General features: G+C 43.1%; 1 protein-coding gene across 2 annotated transcripts in view; it reads left to right on the top strand.

Annotated features, from left to right (window-relative positions):
• Positions 1–14,504, top strand: part of VMP1 (vacuole membrane protein 1) — an 87,916-nt gene that overhangs the window by 3,931 nt on the left and 69,481 nt on the right. The window contains exons 1-2 of one of the 2 annotated variants that reach the window (XM_084803296.1): positions 8,119–8,236; positions 13,696–13,797. In XM_084803296.1, the coding sequence (XP_084659422.1) occupies positions 13,722–13,797 (76 nt within the window). In that variant the 5' untranslated portion in view covers positions 8,119–8,236; positions 13,696–13,721. Of the gene's footprint in view, positions 1–8,118; positions 8,237–13,695; positions 13,798–14,504 lie in introns of those variants that run through there. The other variant, XM_084803295.1, reaches the window with a different exon arrangement.

The raw sequence follows: 14,504 nt of genomic DNA, 5'->3' as shown, positions 1-14,504 counted from the left end.
GGTTTTTTTTTTTTTTTTTTTTTTTTTTTTTTTTTTTTTGGTTTTTTGAGACAAGGTTTCTCTGTGTAGCCTTGGCTGTCCTAGACTCGCTTTGTAGACCAGGCTGGCCTCGAACTCACAGCGATCCGCCTGCCTCTGCCTCCCGAGTGCTGGGATTAAAGGCGTGCGCCACCACGCCCAGCCTTTGTTTGTTTTTTTTAAAGATTTGTTTATATATAGTGTTTTGCTTACATGTACATCCGCAGGCCAGAAGAGGGTACCAGATCTCATTATAGATGGTTGTGAGCCACCATGTAGTTGCTAAGAATTAAACTCAGGACCTTTGGAAGAGCAACCAATGCTCTTAACCGCTGAGCCATCTCTCCAGCCCTGTTTGGAGGTCTTTTGGTTGGTTGGTTTTGTTGTTTATAGACGCTTCTTCCTAGCTGGTGGAACTCATTATATAGAGAAGTCTGGCCTGAAACTTAGAGAGACCTGCCTGCCTCTGGAATGCTGTCGTGAAAGGTGTGCATTGTCACTCCCTGCTACAATAAGTTTTCAATGACTATGTGGTCTCTAGAAACTCTCTATTTTGTTTTAGATGCTAACTTTGAATAGAGTTTGCTGAACTGAAGTTAAGAAATATATAAAAGCTCATTTTAAAATATATTCCTTGAGGGGCTGGAGAGATGGCTATTCTTCCAGAGGACCAGAGTTCAGTTTCCAGCACACACATGGCAGCTCACAACTGTCTGTAACTCTGTCCTAGGAGATCCAACACTCTTTTCCTTCTTTCCTTCTCTCTCTCTCTCTCTCTCTCTCTCTCTCTCTCTCTCTCTCTCTCTCTCGCTCGCCCTCTCTCTCCAGGGTTTCTCCGCGTGGCCTTGGCTGTCCTGGACTCCTGGTCTGTAGACCAGGCTGGCCTTGAACTCACAGTAATCCACCTGCCTTGGCCTCCCAAGAGCTGGGATTAAAGGTGTGCCCCACCATGCCTGGCTAAGGGATCCAACGCTCTTTCAAAGATATACATGCAGGAAAACACCAGTGCAGATAAAATAAAAATAAGTCATTTTTAAAAATAAGTCATTTTAAAAAAAGTGTTTCTTCAATATTTGTACAGGGCATACTTTTCATGCCATCTAAAAGGTGACATTTGACACTTAGGCATAATTCAATTAAGCAATGAAAATCCCTTGACTAATTTTGTTCCTGCTTTATCTACCTATAATCACTATAGTTGTTAGTGTCCCGTGACTCTTCTGTAGATGGTTGTGGTGTTTTTTCTTCGTGGGATTCCTTCAGGGTAGCCATAGTCTTCATAGCTTGTCTGGAAGGATCACAACAATAATGTAAAGAATGGGAGGTGAGGGTTGGGCAGTGCACACCTTTAACCCCAGCACTCAGGAGGCAGAGGCGGGTAGATGTCTGAGTTCAAGGCCAGCTTGGTCTAAAGACCGAGAGCCAGGGCTACACAGAGAAACCCTGTTCAGGGGGGAAAAAGAAAAAGAATACTGGAACTTGAAGCCTTGGTTCAAATTCCAGCTCCATTACTGAGACTCCTGAACTGGTTGCTTAGCCTCTGTTATCTTGGTTTCCTCCTTTCTGTTAAGGGTCAGCAAGTGTATTCAAGAAAGCGCAAACAACAGTACGTAGCCTGTGGCTGGCCAGGACTGTGGTTCAGATGAGCTGTTGCCCAGCTCTTTGATCCAATTGATAGATGTCTTACTTTTTTATTGTGTGATAAGACACTGTAACCAAAGCAACTAACAGAAGAAAGAGTTTGCTGGGATTACAGTTTCAGAGGGTGAGTACATAACTATCAAGGCACAGAGCGTGGTGGCAAGCAGGCATGGCAGGCAGGCACGGCACTGTAGTTGGAGCTATAGCTCATAGCTTATGTCTTTATCCTCAAGCACAAGGCAGAGAAAGAGAGAGCTAACCAGGCTTTTGGAACCTCAAAGCCCACACACAGTCCTTCCCAAATGCTTCCATCTCCTGGGGACCAAGTGTTCACACACGTGCCTGTAGGGCCATTCTCACTCAAACCACCACAGCGGACAAGCATCTTATTTTTTTAGATCTTATACCAGGTTTTCGGGAAAACAATAGGGAATTTAAAATGTCGTGAAGAAAACAAACAAGGATTCGGGGTGGGGGGGAAGCTAGCAATATGCATTTGTAATAATATGAGTTATAAAAAATTCACTCCTGTTTATATGTGGTGGATGAATTTAAGGGGACAAAAAATAGGAATGAAAGTCCAGCGTAGTGGTGCATAACAGTGGTTTTTCTGCTCTAGAGACTCTTAGCTCTAAGAGAACCCCCTGAACGCTGGAGTTTAAGGGACGTCTGAGCCACACAGAGTGTGCTCAGTTCAGGAGGGGAGAAAATATTAATGGAGGAAGAAATTATGAGTCCACAGCAGTAGTACAAGCATAGAGATGAAGATGGCCAGCTAGAAGGGCGGCCAAGATGGAGAGGAGATGGCTCAGCAGCAGTGACTTACTGCTGCCATGTCTCACAGCCTGAGTTCCATCCCCAGAGCCCCCCTGTTAGAGGGGGGGAACTGACTCTGGCAAATTGTCCTCTGACTTCACCTGTGCTCCATGCAAGGCGCAGTCCTCTGCCTGCACCTACCAGCCGTAAATAAATGTTTTTTAAAAGACCTAGAACAGTGTGTAAGTATATTTGAATTAGGGCTTGTTCTTAGGTAAGATGAATGATTTTTTTTTAATCAATAATGACTAGCTTCTGGGTTTAGTAACTGGTGGGTGGTTGTTCCTGGTAATAGGTGAAGGAAGGTTTGCGTGAGGCCATGTTATAAGAAGGTAGGTAGAAGCTGGGTGTATTTGTGCGCAGCCTTAATCTCAGAGGCAGAGAGGCAGGTAGATCTCTGAGTTCAAGGCCAGCCTGGTCTAAAGAGTAAGTTCCAGTACTGCCAGGAACCCAGTCTCAAAAAATAGATAGAAGCAGGAGACTTGGAGAGGTAGGTAAATGTGCTTTTACATATTCAGACTGTTTTTAAGAAGTGGTCAGCTTTGTCAAATGCTGCTGTCACATTCCATGAACTTCCCCCAGAAACCTTTGTGTGGGTAGGTTGCAAAAGGCACTGATGGAAAAATGCTCAGGGTTCCATGACCCTCATAGAATGGTACAGGCGCTCATTGCATCCTAATGTGTTGATTTCAGGACCTTCTCAGATACCACACTACACACATGCATGGGACCCCAGCATTCCGGAGGGAGGCTGAGCAGTCTGATCCACCTAGCAAGCCTGTCTTTAATTCCCCACGACTTAAGAAATTAAGTTCAAAAGAATTCAAGGGATTTCCTGTGCATTCCCCTCCAAATAATGCATTTTCAGAAACTGTCTTCTTTAACTGCCACAACCATTTGACAGTGTCTGTTATCTACTCCCAGCTGGTGATCTGGTAATTTCTTTGATAGTGTGCATTGAGTCAGGGTATACCACTCACTTGATTGCTTATTCTGACACTCAGTTTTGCAGGTCCTTAGTCTTTATAGCTTTCGGGCCTCTGCAGCTATTCTCTAGTGGCCTGTAACTGGATATGCGTAAGCATTCCACTTAAGAGTAGATACTTCTGAAAGCAAGACCAGTTACTTAACTGAGAGGTTGAATACCTAAGTGGCTTGCATGAAGAACAGCAAGGTTCATTAAAAGCCTGACTTGAAAAGATGTAAATCATTGTGGAACAATGTTGCCAAGAAAATGAGAATCTGTAGGTTTAGTGCTCTTGCTTTTCTTTCTCTTGTTAACTTCTCTGGCAATGTTTACCTTAGGGAATTGCTATTGTGTCATCAGACAGTTGTCTACAAAAAACGTTAATACCCACAGGCACATCTGTGTGTGAGTCTGTATATGCATGTCAAAGCATGCAGGTGGCAGTTAGAGGACAGCTTGGCAGGAGTCAGTGCTTTGCTGTGTGGGACCTGGGCTTGAACTCGGGTTGTCAGCCTTGGTGCCGGGCACCTTGACCACTAAGCCATCTCACTTGAGTTTTAGGAAAGAGACATATCTTGCCAGCATGGCAGCACACTCCATACTGTTTAAGGCCAGGCTGTATCTGGATACCGCTTTTAGGTTTGTTGCTAACTTGGTGCGCCACTCCCCTGACAAGGGACTAAATAATTTTGTTTTGTATTGTTTTTGTATTCTAAATGGGGCTAATGTTTAAAGTGAATGGAGCATTATAGTCTTAGCACCAAAAGCACAGCCTACAAAGAGCCTTTGTGAGCTGGTTTAGCAGTGCTTTCTAAGCATTTCTGCCAGAAACAAACAAAAACAGCACATGTTTTAATACGAACCTCTTTATTTTGAGCAGAGCCTTTAAAGGCATTTCTCATGTCTGAAATGCTGTTTGATATTCTGGGTTATGCTTCTGTTCTACTTCTATCTTCTGACCAAATCCACACATTGACTTATTGTAAGGAATATAAAGTTTAATTTAGCAGCCTTACTCTATAAACCAAACTAACTTGTACTGTATACCCTCGGTGCAAAGTAGGGCACATGAAACTCCAGAATTTATGCTGGATTCTTGGTTGAGGACATTTCAATCTTTTAACAGAGCAAGAACACTTTGAATTTACTTCCATATTCAGGAACTGGATACCTGATCCAAAATTGATCCCACTACATTGAATTGTGAAAATTGAGTGATAATTTCATCTTCTCCTACCTATGTAGGCTTCTTTTAAAGTTTTTGCTTGTTTTTCTAGACAGAGTTTCACTGTGTGGCCCTGGATGTCCTTTAACTTGCCCTGTAGACCAGGATGGCCTAGAACTCAGAGATCCGACTGCCTCCACCTCGCAAGCACTATGTGTATGTGTTTGCTTCCATATGTGCCTGTGTACCATGTATACTTGGTGTCGTGGAGGCCACAAGAGGGTATTGGATCCCTAGAACTAAATTTACAAGCGGTTGTGAGCTGCTATGTGGGTGCTGGGAATCAAACCCTGGGTCCTTGGAAGAGTGCCAGCGCTCTTAACTGCTGGGCCATCTCTCCAGCTCCCAGTGTAGGCTTTTACCTTTAAAATAAATTTGGGATTGGGAGTTTCAAGACAGTGTTTTCCTGTAGCCCCGGCTGACTTGGAACTAGGCTGGCCTCAAACTCAGAAAGATCCGCCTGCCTCTGCCTCCCAAATGCTGGGATTAGAGGGGTGCCCTACCACTGTCCAGTTTCCTCCAATAACTTCTAATAGGTTGTGCTTTTAGTACACTTTCAAATGTTTACAGTGTGGGGGAATATTATCTAACCTAACAAACTAAGAGTTGTGATTCTGTGGATGCCTCTGTTACTCTGAGAACCAGTTGGATAGGCTCTTGTATTATGTAGGAAAGTGTAGAAGGCAAATGCGTGTAAGGTAATGTGGAGGGTGGGATTTACCTCATGAAAAGCATGCGGAGGGGCGGGGCCGTTGGCTCCACAGTGTTTGGATCCCAGAACCCACATGGTAGCTTACAACTACCTGTAATTCTGGCTCCAGGAGAGCCAACGCCTCCCCCTTCTGGTCTCCGTAGGCACCAGGTACACATGTTGTACACAAACATACATGCAGACAAAACACCTGTACACATGAATTTATTAAGTGCTCCCTATGCAGAGCACTTAAATGTAATCTTCCTGTGTGATTCGATTGTGGGGCTATGTTGTGTTGTTTTGTTTTGTTTGTGGCATGTTCTGGCTCTGGCTTGCCTGAAACTTGTGAGGTTTCCCCCAGGCTTTGCCTCCTGAATGCTAGGATTACAAGTTTGTGTCATCATGTGGTTTGTCTTGTTTTGTTTTTTGAGATAGGATCTCACACTGTGGCACATACTGACCTAGAATTCATTGCCTCATAGCAAAACTACTACCTCCGCTGTCCAGAAGCTGGGCTACAGGGTTAAGTCAGTATGCCCAGATTTGTATAGTTCCTTTTGAAATAGAAAAGGTAACTTACTGATAATCACCCAAGGCAAAATGAAAAACATTAGAAGATGAAATGAAAATTAAGATGGGCATGTTACACAAATAGGCTCAAATGCAAAAGCTTAAATTACCCAAAGACACATTTAAAAAGGAAGACAAAGTAAGGGCTAAAGATGAACCAACAGTTTAGAGCACAGACTGTTCTTGCAGGGGACTTGAGTTCAGTTCTCAGAACCACCAATGGCCCACAACCATCTGTAACTACAGTTCCAGGGATGTAACACTCTCTTCTGGTCTCCATAGAAACGCCACACATGTAAATGCACAGATATACATATAGGCAAAACATCCATACACGTACATTTTTTTTTTATTAAAGAAAAATTTAGGAGAGCCTAAAGTGGAATCTTTTTTTTTTTTTTCTTTTCTAACAAAAATTTTAAGCCATTTTAAGCTGAGGAGGAAAGCAGAATTGGGGTCAGGTATAAATAAGCTGTCTTGGGGAGTATGCATGGAATACATATTCCACATGACCTTTGTCCTAATATTGCCTCAGTCCAATCAGAACATACTGATAGCTTTCAGGAACAAGTTTCCCTGTGCCTCCAACAAGATGAAAATGAGTGAGATTAATAGGGTGTGCAGATGCTAGGTTATGTAACAAGCTTGAAAACACAGGCAACAAAGACAGTGTATTTCCCAGATAAAACCTAGGTAAGTAGGTAGATGGTATGTGCCGTTTTTAAAGAAAATCCAAATAGTTCTATTTTACCAATAAAGACTCAGGAGCCAGATGCTGGGGTGAAAACCTGCTAGCCCAGAGAGGCAGAGAAAGCACCCAGCTGACCTTCCTATTCAGCTCATGTCCAGATAGAAAAGCCCAAAAAGCTCCCAGCCCAGCTGACATCCCGGGAGGAAAGGGCCAAAGACTTGCTAGCTCAAAGCTCAAAAGGGCCCAAAGAAACAAAGGCCAAGGAGCTGAAGAGCGGAAGAGCTAAAGCTAAAAACCCCTTCTACTTCCATATGCTGTCTTAAATACCCCTTGGCTCAAAGGCCCTGTCAGCTGGTGTCTTGCTCTGCCTCTTTTGACCTAGAGTTAACTTTATTAAATCCTGTGTACAGAAGCTCTTGGATTAAAAGTATGTGTTGGGTCTGGCTGAACCATACCTTTATTGCCTGTTTAACAGAAAGTTCTTGGATTAAAAGTGTATGTTAGGACTCAACCACAGAACAGCGATTTGCAGTTCACAATCTCAGAGATCAGAGCGGGATCAAATATCCTGCAATAACTATGTCCTCTCATGGCATCTAGAGCTTGTTTTGATGCCATGGTGCAGGGTCTGAGCCTCAGCTTTGTGGTTTAGACATTTGAAGACGGAGGATGTGGTGGCTCACTACTTTAGTCCCAGCAGAGGCAGGTGGATCTACATGAGTTCAAAGCCAGCCTCATCTACAGAGTGAATTCCAGGACAGCCAGGCCTACACAAAGAAATCCTGTCTCAAAAAAACCAAATATTGGAAGCAAAAGAAATCTGAGTTAGGTGGGGCTGTGATGGCACACACCTTTAATACCAGGGGTTGGGAGGCAGAGGCAGGCAGATCTCTGTGAGTTCTAGGCCAGCCTGGTCTACAAAGTGAGTCCAGGACAGCCAAGGCTACATAGAGAAACCCTGTCTTGAGGGGGAAAAAAGAGAGAAAGAAATTTTAGTTAGTAAACATACAACCAAATGTGCTATAGGGATTAGAATTATTCCAACCAGCTTTTTAAACCACAACACCAATTTTCTAATAATGCAAAGAGAAACATGTAGATTGAGACTGTTTCTTTCAAAATTCTCCAAGAAATAATCTATATTTAGTTGGGAGAAAGTGTGTTGCCCACAGGCCAGTCAGTACACTCCACATTGTTATTGAAGGGCACTCTGTATCTGGGAACTGCTTTTAGGTTTGTTGTGATTTGTTCTGTGACGTTATCTGAGCATTATTCTGCTTGCCTGCGTGTGCATTATAGGGGTTGGTTAAGCTGGAATACTTGGCAAGGTCCTTCTATAATCTGATTATTCTTACAGAATATTCATAAGGCATAAGTCATGTGGAACATTCTGCTTTAGAGAGGAAGATAATTGTCACTATGTAGAGGGTATTTAAGGCAGAGTGACTAGATGACATCATTAGGGAGTGTGAAGAGAACACAAAACGGAAGCTGGGACCAAGCTCTCAATAGCACCAAGAAGTAGAAGCTGCAGGAGCTGTGAGCGGAGTCGCCAGAGACGTATTGAGGAAACTAGACCCTTCAAAAGAGTGACTGCCTGCAGCTCCCAGCTAGGTAAGGGGCTCAGTAAGATTTAGTGTTCTTGCATTGGCCGCTGTGGAGGGCATTAGTGCTCCTGATGAAAGACATTTCTTGATTTCCTGATCTGTGGGGTCAGCTGGCTCACTTCAGTGGAGTAGAGATTTGCTGATGAGGAAGTGAAGACTGTCTGTCTGCAGCTCTGCTTTTGTGTTTTAAAAAATAAAGGGCTGAGCCAGGCATGGTGGCGCACACCTGTAATCCCAGCACTTGGGAGGCAGAGGCAGGTGGACTCTGAGTTCAAGGCCAGCCTGCTCTACAGAGTGAGTTCTGGGACATCCAGGTCTACAATGAGAAACAAACAAACAAAAAAGAATACAGAGTAGTCTCAGGGACATGGCAGCTTTGCAGAGTTCTGCAGTGTGTGTGACAAAGAAATTGTGTTTTAATTAGGAATTGATTCCTGCTGAGAAGATCTGGGTATGTGGTGTGGACTCTTCATCCTCCTGCGGGTGCACGTGCGCGCAACCGCACACGCACGCGCGCGCACACACACACACACACACACACACATATTGGGATTATGGGTATGTATCACCACACCCAGCTTCTTCTAAATGGTCAAATGCAAAAAGGGGTTTTGTTCTGTTTGTTTGTGGCACATATCAAGGCCAGCACTTTACCACTATAATCTGACTGCACAGGAACCTTCTTTCTTAGTTTATTTGCCTTTATGTTGTAACTTCTTTGAGAAATAGTATAAATTTTAGCTCTTTCCCCTCTTTTTAATCTCTTTCTCTCACCTCCCTCCCTCTCTTCTCTCTCTCTCTCTTTTCCCTCCCCCTTTCCTTCTCTCCCCATGCTCATTTAACAAACCTCTATATAATTTTAAAAAAAATTTTTAAACTTGTTTTTAAAACGGAATTTGTTTTGTTTGTGAAGTAGACTGACTAAACAAAAGTAATTTACATCCCTGCATTTCTAACAAATAAAATTCCAAATTATTTTATGTTTTGTAGAGAGCATTTTTAAGAAGGAAATACCAGTAAGTTGTTTTTAGCATGTTGTATAAAAACAGATTATTCCATTAAATAAATAAAAATTCCTGCTACAGTATTTAAAAACAAAACCTTTAATTGCACAATACCTTTGTTAAATTCTGCTTTAAAGGAATCCAAGTTGTTTTGAATAAACTCTTTTGTCTATTCAAGACGCCACTAAGGACTAAGGGGAAGAATAAACAGGGAGAAGTGAGTTCAACCTGCAGAACGGTTTGCAGGGTGGTGGTGATGGAAAGCTTGCTTCTTAAGGGAAGCCTTTGTGTGCGCATATGTGCGTGTATAAAGCTCAGTTACATGATCTCAGCACCAACTAGAACTTACTATATAGTCCAGGCTGCTCAGATGTGTGGCAGTCCTCCTGCTGCTCTGCCTCCTCAGTGTTGGTGTTTAAGTGTGTGTCGCAATACCCACTTTATGTTCTGTTCCTTTACCACAAATTGAGCAAGTCTCACTTGTTGTAATATATATGGGTGGCTATGGATTTGGCTGAATCCTATCCCTTACACTTTCAAAGATCTTTAAATTTTACATATAGCTTCTAGTTAAATACCTAGAAGGGCTGGGTGGTGGTAGGGTACTCCGGGAATCTCAGCAAAGGCAGGAAGATCTCTTGAGGGCAATGTCGACACCCACGGCTCCACAGAGAAACCCTGTCCTGAAAATTATACCTAGATGGTTGAAATCTTTCCCTTCTTGTAGACAGTGCTGTTTCATACATCCTCTGTATACTTCATTAGTACTAGATCTCTACTTTGTAAGCCATTTTGATGCTCTGATTTTATTTTTTCACAAAATAGCTTTGTCATTCTGTCATGGTAATGGTTTGGGCTATATAGTGTTTTGATGATATCTTTACAGAAATTTGACATAAATTTCTAAAATCAAACTTAGAATGCGTTGTCCTCTGAGCTCATTTTCATTATATTAGGTAATATGCATTGCAGTCAATATGAAAGACGTGGGAAGAGCTAGGGAGATGACCAGGCCAAGCGCCTGCCACGCAAGCATGAGGACAGGAGTTCAGATCCCTAGAGCCCAGATAAAAGCTAGGCATGGCAGCACACATCTGTACACCCAGTGCTGCTGAATGCTGGGACAGACTCATCTCTAGAGCTGCATCAGTGAACTCCAGGTTCAGTGAGAGACTCTGCCCCCACCCCCACCCCCACCCCCAAAAAAGCAATGGTGCAATATAACCTGATATATATCTCTGGCCTTCACACACACTTACTCATGTGCACACGTCCACTCCACCCCCACAAGGATGAGGCTTTCCATGTTTGTATGTTGTATATATTACCTTTAATTTTTTTGTACCTGTTGATGATCCATGTTATCCCTATTTTATAAATTAGAGCAACCAGTACTCTCAACACTTAGGAAGTTGGAGTAAAAGATTATTGTAGAATTCAAGACCAGCCTGTTACTTACTGAGTGACAGGCCACTTTGGACCATGGAGTGAGACCCAGTCTCAAAACAGGGGCAAAGTTAAACTTGTTTGTAGAGATTTACTACTTGTTCAAGCTCCTAGAGTAGCGAAGGTTAGATTTAAACCCAGTTCTGCTGAACTCTCAACCCTGTTTCTGTCTAATCTCACTAAAACCCATTTCATTGTGTGTTGTAATTGAACTCATGGTTTCTGTCAGACTCCCCTGAAGATGAACTTTATCTTACTCATATCACCTCACCTCTAGCCTGTTACAGTGGCGGCACTGATAAGGTAGCGTGAGGTTGGCTTTCTGGTTTACGTAATTTCCAAGTTCATTGTTTCATGCACCTTCTACCCTTTGGATGTCTTAGGGTTAGTTTCACACCAACACATATGCACAGGCGTGGTCTTTTATGTAAATGTCCTGTCCCTGGACAGCCAGTGATCACCTTCTTTTTACTCCTGTGCATGTTGGTGTGTGAGTGTTTGTGTGCTGGCACACACACATACAGCAGCACACGTGTGTATAGGTGTGAGCAGCTGAAGGCCAGAGGTCACCTCAGGCATTGTTCTTTAGTCACTGTCTAACTTGTATTCTGAAATAAGGTCTTTCACTGAGACCTGGGCTTCAAAAAGTAGGCGAGGCTTGCTGGCCAGCTGTCCTAGGAATCTGCTTGTCTCTACCTTGCCAGTGCTGTGGCTACAGACACACTGAGCTTCACCTTGACTTCTCCATGAGTACTAGGAGTCAAACTCAGGTCTTCATGCTTGTGTGGCTGGCACATCACCGACTGAACTGTCTCCCTGACTTCTGTCTTTGAAGCAGTCTTAGACTGTAGTCCATGCGAGGCTGGTTCTCTGTGAAACAAGTTGGCCTCAAGCTTGTGGTAGTTTCTTCCTCAGTGTCCCAAGTTCTGAGATTGCAGGCCTGACCCTGATTTTTGGAGAACTTGTTTGGTTCCAGCAGAGGAGTGCACCTACTCCAATACCCTTGGCTGGCAAATGTCCACCCTCTTTAACCCATCAGGCCTGCACCTTTGGAAGGGACGTGCACGGAAGGAGGAAAGGACTGCATCAGCCAAGTCAACCTGGTAAACGGTCACACACACTCACACCTGTTTCTCTCTTTTATGGGTGAATAAGTTGCCTTGTTTGAATGTACATCACTTCCCTTTTTTAGATAGACTTTCACCTAGCCTGGCCTGGCCTTGAACTTCCAGTCCTCTCCTTCTCCCGTGCTAGGATGACCCTTGAACACCACTTTGCTGATTTCATGTGGTCCTGGGATTGAGCCGGGGCTTTGTGCATGCTAAGCAAGCATTCTTCTACCAACTGGCTGTGTCTTTAAATATGTGCCTCATATATTTAAATATGAAAATCTTATCTTCTGTACCCATTTCTATTCTAGTCAGTGTTTCCTACATAAAGCTGACCTTGGATCTGTGACATTTGTGTTGATAAATGATATTGTTCTTTTTAGAAAATATTTAGGGGCTGGAGAGAATGCTCAGTGGTTAAGAGCATTGACTGCTCTTTCAGAAGTCATGAGTTCAATTCCCAGCAACCACATGGTGGCTCACAGCCATCTATAATATGATCTGATGCACTATATACATAATAATAAATAAATTTTTTTAAAAGAAGATATTTATTTATTGTTTATATAGTATTCTGTCTGCATGTAAGCCAGCAGGCCAGAAAAGGGCATAACTATCTCATTATAGATAGTTACGAGCCACCATGTGGTTGCTGGGGATTGAACTCAGGACCTTTGGAAGAACAGCCAGTGCTCTTAACCTCTGAGCCGTCTCTCCAGCCCCCATGAACTTGTTTTCTAATAATGTTAACATGACTATAAAAATTGGGAAGATAAAAAGGTCTGGTAAATGTTGCATGATTCCATTGTGAACTGTAAAAATCTGTTTCTTGTTTGTGTTTTGGCCCTACCCCATACCTCTAACCCAAGAGCCTTCTGTTAACTGTAAACAAGCCCTTGTTGTGTGACACGGCCCTACTACACACCCTTAGCCCAAGAGCCGAATTAAGTCAACCCTAGGTCAAGAGATGGAGCAAGAAACCAGCTGACAGGGACTAAGCAGAGAGGAGGGGCCTTGGGAGGGTATTGAAGACAGCGTGGAGAAGAGGGGCATTTGGGTTTGGGTTTTCCATTTGGGATACAGGCTGAGTAAGAAAGGCCTTTTCCTCTTGGGCATAAGCTGCATAGGAAGGTCATCTGGGTGCTTTCTCTGTCTCTCTGAGCAGGCAGGTTTTCACCCCAGCATTTGAAGCCTGAGTCCTTATTAGTAGAATCGAATGGCTGGGGTTTTTCTTTTTTCTTTACAACAGGTAAATTTCAAATAGGGTATGAAATTAATTAATAAATTAGATGATATCAGAGTTATCAATATTTGAAGGTGCTAGTACTTAATAACCTTTATTCTGTTAGTAAAGTGCTCCCAAATTTAAAAAAACAAAACATTTATCATGCAGCGTTCTGCCTGCATGTACACCTGTGGTCAGAAGGGGGCACCAGATCTCAATTCACATGGTTGTAAGCCACCATGTGGTTGCTAAGAATTAAACTTAGGACCTCTGGAAGAGCAGCCATTGCTCTTAACCTCTGAGCCATCTCTCCAGCCCTGTTTGGAGGTTTTTTGGTTGTTGGTTTTGTTGTTTATAGACGCTTCTTCCTAGCTGGCCTGGAACTCTTAAGCTCTGAGCTATCTCTCTAGCACCTGCTCCCAAATTTTAATCTGGGAAAACATTCACTAGAATAACTATTTAGAAAAGGCTGATAAGAAAGCTTATAAGAAAAGGCTCTTGTTTTTTACGGCAAGCTTTTATATAGAATTGTATAAATTGTTGATAAAAGGGAATAGTAGTATGAACACATCACACTGTTAGCATTTAGGATATATGCCATGTTGCTCCTGTATTCAGTTTTATTCTTGGCTGCGAAGTAGAAGAATCTTATGTATTGCTGGGCTTTGTTTTCCTGTTTTAGCTCCTCCAGAGTTACTCATCTATGAAATGGCAGAGAATGGAAAAAATTGTGACCAGAGACGTGTAGCAATGAGTAAGGAACAGCATAATGGAAGTTTCACAGGTAAGGACTATGTGGCAGCAATAATAGCAAGCCGTATCTGGGCACTGGAGTGTTATTCTTGGGGGGGGGGGCTTTATACGGTTTTCTTTACTAGTCCTTCCTTACAGTGACCCTTTGCAGTGGTGCAATCCGGCAGGGGCAGGGGCAGGCAGATATCTGCATCTGTAGCTATGTGATGAGACCCTGTCTACAAACAAACAAACAGCAGCACAGGTAGCTAGCCTATACTTATCATTCCCCAAATTTATAGTTTTAGTTTAAATTGAACTGCTGGGATCTTTGGGGGTTTGAGGAGGCACTTTTGAGACAGGCTTTCTCTGTATCCCTGGCTGTCCTGGAACACACTCTGCAGACCAGCTTGTCCTCGAACTCACAGAGATCCACCTGCCTCTGCCTCCCAAGTGCTGGCATTAAAAATGTGACCCCAACACTGGGCCATCAACTGCTGGATTCTTAGTGCCCTGCGTTCCTAAGCAAATACACGCTATGAAAGGAATTAGCAAAGAACATGATTTCTTAGTGTGTGCTTTGTTTTGGTTTTGCTCGGTTTGTTGTTGTTACCTAAGTAACACTGATGGGAAAATACCAGCTCTGGGGCTAGTGGTGCAGTTCAGTGGCAGAGGACACGCACAGCTTGTGTGAAATCCTGATCCAGTCCTCAGCACCAAAAGTGAGTGGCAACCTTGATTCATTTTATTTCTGAGCCA

The sequence above is a fragment of the Acomys minous genome (genome assembly GCF_964271855.1).
Source record: "Acomys minous genome assembly, chromosome: 12".
In the NCBI taxonomy this organism is placed as follows: domain Eukaryota; kingdom Metazoa; phylum Chordata; class Mammalia; order Rodentia; family Muridae; genus Acomys; species Acomys minous.
The sequence above is the reverse complement of the archived record's forward strand: the minus strand, read 5'-3'. Positions and strand labels throughout refer to the sequence as shown.